At 37.0% G+C, this 9,677-nt stretch overlaps 1 protein-coding gene across 1 annotated transcript in view; it reads right to left on the bottom strand.

The window, feature by feature from the left end:
• PRKD3 (protein kinase D3) overlaps positions 1–9,677 on the bottom strand; it is a 90,855-nt gene that overhangs the window by 27,933 nt on the left and 53,245 nt on the right. The window contains exons 7-9 of the mRNA XM_055399374.2: positions 7,585–7,662; positions 4,674–4,857; positions 2,210–2,333 (exon numbers count right to left, since the gene is read on the bottom strand). Coding sequence (XP_055255349.2) covers positions 2,210–2,333; positions 4,674–4,857; positions 7,585–7,662 — 386 coding nt within the window. The remainder of the gene's footprint in view (positions 1–2,209; positions 2,334–4,673; positions 4,858–7,584; positions 7,663–9,677) is intronic.

The following is a 9,677-nucleotide window of genomic DNA, read 5'->3' as shown; positions in this document are numbered from 1 at the left end:
GTCTTACATTTAGGTCTTTAATCCATTTTGAGTTTATCACTGGGTATGGGGTTAGGAAGTGTTCTAATTTCATTCTTTTACATGCAGCTGTCCAGTTTTCCCAGCACCACTTATTGAAGAGGCTGTCTTTGCCCAATTGTATATTTTTGCCTCCTTTGTCAAAAATAAGGTACCCACAGGTGCATGGGTTTATTTCTGGGCTTTCTATCTTCTTCCATTGGTCTATATTTCTGTTTTTGTGCCAGTACCATACTGTCTTGATGACTGCAGCTTTGTAGTATAGTCTAAAGTAAGGAAGCTTGATTCCTTCAGCTCCATTCTTTCTCAAGACTGCATTGGTTATTCAGTTAGTATACTATTTGGCTAGTATTTTAATAACATTTTAAATTGCATTTTTTTAATTAAAAATGAGATCAAGATGTTATGTTTAAGAGTAATTTGCATCTCCCTGTCTGAGACCTGTCTGTTCTGATTCATTGCCTATTTTTCTATTGCGTTCTGGGTTGAAAAAAAACTTTTTCTAGTTTGTCATTTGTCTTTGTTTCTGTTCTTTGCCATGCAGCAATTTTTTTTTAACATGTATCTATAAACTATTTTTTTAATTAATACTTTACTTTTTTGGAACAGTTTAAGGTTCATCACAAATTAAGGGGAAGGGGCAGAGATTTCCCATATATACTTCCTGTCCCTAGGCATGTATAAAACCACAGACCCCATCATCAACACCCTTATCAGAGTAGTACAGTGGTTACAACTGATGAACCTACACTTGACACATCATAATCATAAAGTCCATAGGTTATATAATATGGCTCACTCTTGGTGCTGTGCATTCTCTGCGTTTGGACAAATGCCTAAGGACAAGTACCAATCATTATGGTATTACATAGAGTATTTTCACTGCCCTAAAAATTCTGTGTTTTACCTATTCATTCCTACTTGTCCCCACCCTGTACCCTCCACAGTTTTGCCTTTTCTGGAAAATAATATAGTTGGAATCAAAGGGTATGTAATCTTCTTACATTGGTTTCTTTCACTTAGCAATATACACTTAAGATTGCTCCAAGTCTTTTCATTGCTTAACAGCTCATTGCTTTTTAGTGCTGAGTAACATTCCATTGTCTTTAGAACAGTTTATTTACCCATTTACCTACTGAAGGAGATCTATTATTTTCAGGTTTTTAGCAATTATAAATAAACCCATTATAAATATCAATATGCAGGTTTCCATGTGAATGTAAGTTTTTATTTCCTTTGGGTAAACAGCAAAGAGTACGACCGCTAGATCATTTGGTAAAAGCATTCTAGTTTTGCATGAAACTACTAAACTGTCTTCGAATGTTGGCAATATCATTTTGAATTCCTACCAGCAATCAAAGAAAGCTCCTGTTGCTCTACGTCTTGTCAGAATTTAGTGTTCTCAGTGTTTATGATTTTGGCTATTCTAACAGATGGGCAGCGGTATTTCACTGTTTAATTTGCATTTTCCTTATGACATAAGATGTGGAGCATCATTTCACATGCTTATCTGCTATCTAGGTATCTTCTTTGGTGAGGTACGTGTTAAGGTCTTCAGCACATTGTTTAATCAGGTTATTAAGTTTTCTTACTGTTGAATTTTAAGAGTTCTTTGTATATTTTGGAGAAGATATTTTACAGATATCTTTTTTGTAAATATTTCTTCCAAGTCTGTGGCTTGTCATCTCACTCTTTCAACACTGTCTTTTGTAGAGCAGAAGTCTGTGAAGTGACGTGAGAGTTGCTTAGTTGTGTTCGACTCTTTTCGACCCCATGGACTGTAGCCCATCAGGCTCCTCTGTCCATGGGATTCTCCAGGCAAGAATACTGGAGTGGGTTGCCATTCCCTTTTCCAGGAGATCTTCCTGACCCACAGATTGAACCTGGGTCTCCTGCATTACAGGCAGATTCTTAACCATCTAAGCCACCAGGGAATATCAATTCTTTCTTTCAGAGATTATGCATTTGGTGGTGTACCATCAGACTTGCTTTGAATCTCTACTGTTCTACCAATTTATAAAAATAGTACATTAAATATTCCACCTTTTAAATATTCCTAACACCCTAAAGATGGTTCCAGTGTACTATGATGTCTTAATATATATCTCATTCTCATTTTGACTTAAAAACGCACAAAGTAAAGCACATAACATAGTTTCACTGCCATAATAAAATGCCTGTGAGTACTGACCAGGGTGTCCCTGCTGGTGTAATGGACCATCCACCCTTCCTTCACCATTGTGCTGCTCTTCCTCTTTGTGTGCTTGATGGACTGGACGACCCTCATCAGCGGAATGTTATTGCTTGTTGATGGACTGAAAAATATTTTACATTTATGACAAATATTTATAATGTTAACTTAAAAGATCATCAATACACTAAACTCATCAAACCCTTTTAAAGACAATTAAACTAAAATTCTTCAAAATATCTTAGTAAGGCAAACAATGGCTTAAGAAGAAAAAGATAAAGTAATCCTGTTATGATGATACAGTTAATTTATAAAAGACAAAGATGATACTGTTAGGGGAAGCACACTGACTGAAACTGCACACCCTGGCCAGGCTCTCTAGTAACCATTTGCATGAGCTGTTTTACAGCAGGAGGTCCTGGTAAGGAATATGGAACTAATAAGCCACTACCACCCAGAAGAGTTCGGGAAAAGTCAAAAGGAGACACCGCGTGTCTGCCCACTTCCCAGAATCCTTCTCATTAGCATCCATCTTTGCTGAGCGATGCGTGTGCCACCAGGAAGGACTGAATCAGAATGACTGGCCAAAGACAACCCGGAAACTAATCCCACCACCATAAAACCCGAGACTGCAAGCCATGTGACAGAACTGTTCTCCTGGGTTCTCTTACCCTGCTGCTCTCTGCCCGGGTGCCCTTTCCCAATAAAATCTCTTGCTTTGTCAGTACATGTCTCCTCGGACAATTCTTTTCCGAGTTTTAGACAAGAGCCCACTCTTGGAGACCCCCTTCCTACAACATCATTTGTAAGTCATCATTATTTGTCATCAATATTTCTGGAGGGACACAGGACATAAGAAAACAATGAACAGAGCAGGAAGAATCCTCTCCAGTTGGCAAATCTAAAGCCTGGGAGAGGGTCTCATTTGGGACTGCTGCTAGAAATCGTACCCTAGATAACATGACAAATTAATAAATTCATAACAAGACAAAATTCAAATATCAAATTCCATTATTCATATTGTCAGCAACAATTACTTATAGAAGATACAAGAAGAAAAATGATTTACAGCTATTAAGAAAGTAAAAATAATAAATAATGAAACGAATCAGATACTGAAACACAGGTCAGTAACAGTGCAGCTGGAGAGAAAGAGCACGCTGGCAGAAGCATGTGAAAAACACACTGTTTTCCACTGAGTCTCAAATAGGTAAATACTTGCTCTTAAACTGTTAAGTGTCCATGATTAGGAAACTAGCTTAGTTCTCTTAAGTCTCCAATTTGGGCAAACATTTAGTTAATAATGATAATGATAATAATAGCTATAATTTAATGATAAGACAAACTGAATAAATGACTCAGCCACGTGAGACTGACAAACGACCCATTTTCTCTAAATACCTACTTGCTGCCAATGAAAAACAAAACCAGTTTAAAATGTTAACACTGTATCACAAAGTAGTATATCTTATAGGCTGTATCTAAAAAAACTGAATTTCTATAAATACAGGAGGATATATAAGTCTCATAATCCAGGAGCATTTTTACAAAGCGCTAATAGATGAATTGCAATAGGAAAACTCCCCCCAAATTCATCACCATCATCTCTGTACAACATTCTCAGGTAGAGATTCTTGTGTGAAGAAACTGGTTGCTTTATCTGATAGTCCAATGCTGGCACTTTGTGAAAGACTGCTGCTATACAGCTAGGTATCATTATCTAGACTGTATTTAAATGAAGCATTTTTCTTTTTAAGAAAACGGGATTCTCATACCTTCCCATCTTGAGTGGACAGCAAGAGGAATATAATTTATTTTGGAAATATACTGTGGTACACGTAAAAGCATTCAGTTCAGTTCAGTTCAGTCCAGTCGCTCAGTTGTGTGTGACTCTTTGCGACCCCATGAATCACAGCACGCCAGGCCTCTCTGTCCATCACCAACCCCCGGAGTTCACTCAAACTCATGTCCATCGAGTCGGTAATGCCATCCAGCCATCTCATTCTCTGTCGTCCCCTTCTCCTCCCGCCCCCAATCCCTCCCAGCATCAGAGTCTTTTCCAGTGAGTCAACTTGTCGCGGAATTTATTTTAAATTACATTTTAGAGGGTGGAATGAATTGGGAGATTGGGACTGACAAGAGTATAGTACTGTACGTGAAACAGATAACTAATGAGAACCTACTGGAGAGCACCAGGAACTCTAATCAATGCTCTGGAGTGATCTAAATGAGAAGGAAATCTACAAAAAGAGGGGATATACGTGTACGTATAATTGATTCACTTTGCTGTACAGCAGAAACTAACACAACATTGTAAAGCAACTACACTTCAAGAAAAAAAATTTTCTTTTTATAATTACATTTTTAGGTTCCACTTAAAGAGATATGATTTGTTCTTTTTTAACAGAACTCCTGGACTGACCGTGCATTTGGAAATAGCTTGCAGTCCATACCCATGCATTACCTGATTGTTTTAACAGCTTCTTCGTCTCTTTCCACATCAAGATCAGATGGATCCAAGAAAAACATTTTATCTTCTGGGGGAGATGGTTCTTCTGTGTCGTCTAAGCCCCGACTACCATCACTGTTCATGTCACTACTGTCAATATCCATTGGTATATCTGTATCTGTTCCCAAAGTAGATGGTTCTGGCAAAGTTTTAAATGAATTCAGAATTTTACATTAACAGAATATCAATACACCTAAATAGAGACAGTATATCAAATGTGAAAACAAGTTTTAAAATTCTTAAATGAAATTATAGAAAAATATTTTTAGGATTCAAAATAAAGAAGTATTTCTTAGGATGATATAAGTGTAAAAATCATAAGGCAGAAAATTAACTTGATTGCATCAAAATTTTAAATTTTGACATGACAAAAGATACTAGAAGCAAAGTAAAAGGTAGCCACTCTATTATAGACCTGGTCACCTGATTTTCCACAAGTGTCTAAGACAATACAATGAAAAAACAACATTCTGTTCAGTATATGGTCATAGGACAAATGGATATTTATATGCAAAAGAGAAAAAAGGAAATTGGAAGCCTTCCTTAAATCAATTACAAAAATTAACTTAAAGTGGATCACAGACCTAAATATAAGAGTTTAATCTATAAAATTCTTAGAAGAAAGCACAGGAGTAAACTTTGGGATCGTGAGTTAGGCAAAGTCTTCTTAGATATACCACCAAAAACCTAAATGACGAGAAAAAACAAATATATTGGACTTCATCAAAATTTAAAACTTCTCTGCTAACAAATGACACCTCAAAGTGAAAAGGCAGCGCACAGAATTGTAGAAAGTATCTGCAAATCATGTATCAAATAAGGGACTTGTATCCAGAATATCTAAAGAATTCTTATAACTCAATAATAAAAAGATAAATAAATAACCTAGTTAAATGGGCAAAGGACCAGAAGAGATATTGCTCTGAAGCAGATGTAAAAATGATCAAGAGGTATACAAAAAGATACACAATGTCAGTTAGCCATCTGGGAAATGCAAATCAAAACCATAATGAGACATCACTTCATATTCACTAGGATGGTGACAATTAAGATGACAGACAATTAACAAGTGTTGGAAAGGATACGTAGAAATGAGAATCCTCATACACTGCTGGTGGGAATGCAAAATGGTATGGCTGCTTTGGTAAACAGTTTGGCAGTCCTCATATGCATATAACTCAACAGTTCCACTACTGCCTATCTACCCAAGTGCAATGGAAACACACGTGGTCAATTGTACTCAAATGTTCATAGCTGCCTTGTTCATAATAGCTCCAAAATGGATACAACTCAAAGGACTATGGCTGACTGGTGAATGAATGAATCAAGTGTGGAATATTCAGGCAGAGGAATATTATACTCATCAATAAAAAAACAATGAAGTATTGAAAAATGCAACACGGATGAACCTTGAAAACATTATGCTAAGTGAAAGAAATTAGTCACAAAGACTACACACTGTATGATTCTGTTTATATGAAATGTCGAGAAGGGACAAACTGATACAGATAAAAGCTGACTCAGTGGTTGCCAGGGGCTAGCAGGGAAAAGTGGATGGGAAGTGACAACTAATTGGTATGGAGTTCTTCTCAGGATGATGAAAATGTTCTAAAATTAGGCTATAGTGATGTTGTATAACTGAGAATAAACTAAATGTATGAACTGTATGATATACAACTCATATCTCGATAAAGCTGACGAAGAATTAGTAGAATATCTAACACGTGAACAGGTAATTTAAAGAGAAAAAACTCCTAATTAAACAGTAAATATCTGAAAGAGATAAGTGAATATTGAAATAAATATAAATGGTATTTCATATCAATTTGTCAAAAGGTAGATAAGGACAAAAATACACGAACTAGCTAAATCTAGAAAAGACTTCAATCATGTAGAAAAGCTGTATTAATTTTGAGCAACTGAAACGAAGAAACCAATCATGCTCTGTCAACAGTCTTAAACAGCAACCACAGAAAACATACCACATGAGAAAATGTTAAACTCTTAAGGAGATTAATTTCCGCTCCTTATGCTTTTCCTCCTATATCCGTTCTCCAGGGAATCTTCCAAACCTAAGGATCAAACCTAGGGCTCCTACACTGCAGGCAGATTCTTTACCATCTGAGCCACCAGGGAAGCCTCTCCTATAGAACTACTTATATTCAATTTGTACTAGCCATGTAATAATATTAAGGAAAAATTATGCTGCAAGTCTACTCCTTTCTTCCAAAAAAGGTAATCACTTTGAGTGATATAATCTTGAAAAGAGGGGGAAAAAGGTAAAAAAGCAAGAATGTTCAGCTAAGTGATTATTTCATGGAAAAAGAGAAAGTGAGACAGTACAATGACTTCTAAAGACTATGAACGGAGATGCTAGGCCACACAGATTCAAACCCCAGCTCTATCACTACTGGCTGTTATCTCTCAGGCAAATTATTTAATGTTTTTGTGCCTAAGTTTACTCATCTCTAAGTCCTTATCTCAAAAGGTTGTTCTTAGGTTTAAATGTCAATGTATGTAAAATGTTTACAATAGTGCCTGGCATACATTAAGTAGTTAATAAATACTAGAAATATGAAATAGTTCTAGGGACAACAGCAGGGTTATAAAATAAGTTTAGCTATGTCTAAAGATAAACGAGAACATGCAGCACCATTTGCCACATGTGACTACAGAGTGGTAGGTGGTTAAAGGAGACCGGAAGGCATAATTAAAAGTATACTATTAGCGATATCTGTATTTTGCTTGATTATTAAATCGGAAAAAAGTCAAAGAGAGTAAACAAAATATGCAAATATAACCTTATATAAAGATAATACACAAAAGAATTGTGATCTTTTCTGGAAATTAAGAAAAAGACTTTTACCTCCATTGAAAGTAACCTCTCCAAGGCAGTCTCTTGGTACTTTAGATGCACATCGCTTATGGCAGTTGAATTTACAATCTAAAATAAAATATTCATTTTATTAATTTATGTAAAAAGTCAGGCAGTATCAGATATGGTTAAAGACTTTCTTTACTCACACATATAGTATTATTAATACTATTAATACTACGTTACATACAGTATTATTAATACTGCATTACATATAGTATTATTAATACTGTATTACATATAGTATTATTAATACTGTATTACATATAGTATTATTAATAATGATGATGAAATAATAGAAATAATAAAAATTTCCTCTATTAAGAACTCAGGTCTTGAACTAAAGGTCTGGTTTCATATTCTGATACCACCTCTTAATAGTTGGTTAATCCCTCAGGGCTCAGTCTCTTTATCTGTAAAATTAAGTTTATACCACTTGTATAACACTTTTCCAAAATGCTGCTGCACATCCATGCTTCCCTCCCTTACGTTACACTCTTCTTTCCTCATCCCCCTTAAAGAGTTTCTCAGGCTGATTAAATTCCTTTCCAACATATATCAGGCAATTACTTTCAATTCCTAATTATTAGGACCTGCTTCAGTTCAGTTCAGTTCAGTCGCTCAGTCGTCTCCGACTCTCCGCGACCCCATGAATCACAGCACGTCAGGCCTCCCTGTCCATCACCAACTCCTGGAGTTCACTCAAACTCATGTCCACAGAGTCGGTGATGCCATCCAGCCATCTCATTCTCGGTCGTCCCCTTCTCCTCCCACCCCCAACCTTTCCCAGCATCAGAGTCTTTTCCAGTGAGTCAACTCGTCACATGAGGTGGCCAAAGTATTGCAGTTTCAACTTTAGCATCAGTCCTTCCAATGAACACCCAGGATTGATCTCCTTTAGAATGGACTGGCTGGATCTCCTTGCAGTCCAAGGGACTCTCAAGAGTCTTCTCCAACACCACAGTTCAAAAGCATCAATTCTTCGGCGATCAGCTTTCTTCACAGTCCAACTCTCACATCCATACATGACCACGGGAAAAACCATAGCCTTGACTAGACGGACCTTTGTTGGCAAAGTAATGTCTCTGCTTTTTAATATATTATCTAGGTTGGTCATAACTTTCCTTCCAAGGAGTAAGCGTCTTTTAATTTCATGGCTGCAATCAGCATCTGCAGTGATTTTGGAGCCCCAAAAAATAAAGTCTGACACTGTTTCCACTGTTTTTCCATCTATTTCCCATGAAGTGATGGGACCAGATGCCATGATCTTTGTTTTCTGAATGTTGAGTTTCAAGCCAACCTTTTCACTCTCCTCTTTCACTTTCATCAGGAGGCTTTTGAGTTCCTCTTCACTTTCTGCCATAAGGGTAGTGTCATCTGCATATCTGAGGTTATTGATATTTCTCCCGGCAATCTTGATTCCAGCTTGTGCTTCTTCCAGCCCAGCGTTCCTCATGATGTACTCTGCATATAAGTTAAATAAGCAAGTTGACAATATACAACCTTGACGTACTCCTTTTCCTATTTGGAACCAGTCTGTTGTTCCATGTACAGTTCTGACAGTTGCTTCCTGACCTGCATACAGATTTCTCAAGAGACAGGTCAGGTGGTCTGGGATTCCCATCTCTTTCAGAATGTTCCACAGTTTATTGTGATCCACACAGTCAAAGGCTTTGGCATAGTCAATGAAGCAGAAATAGATGCTCTTCTGGAACTCTCTTGCTTTCTCCATGATCCAGCGGATGTTGGCAATTTGATCTCTCGTGCCTATGCCTTTTCTAAAACCTGCTTGAACATCTGGGAGTTCACGGTTCACATATTGCTGAAGCCTGGCTTGGAGAATTTTGAGCATGACTTTACTAGCGTGTGAGATGAGTGCAATTGTGCGGTAGTTTGAGCATTCTTTGGCATTGCCTTTCTTTGGGATTGGAATGAAGACTGACCTTTTCCAGTCCTGTGGCCACTGCTGAGTTTTCCAAATTTGCTGGCATATTGAGTGCAGCACTTTCACAGCATCATCTTTCAAGATTTGAAATAGCTCAACTGTACATACGCAGAAAAGAAATTGCAATGCTACAACCATT

The sequence above is a fragment of the Moschus berezovskii genome, chromosome 11 (genome assembly GCF_049115385.1).
Source record: "Moschus berezovskii isolate FMDL1 chromosome 11, NW_MosBer_1.0, whole genome shotgun sequence".
In the NCBI taxonomy this organism is placed as follows: Eukaryota; Metazoa; Chordata; class Mammalia; order Artiodactyla; family Moschidae; genus Moschus; species Moschus berezovskii.
Note: the sequence above shows the minus strand (reverse complement) of the source record. Positions and strands in the feature narration are given on the sequence as shown.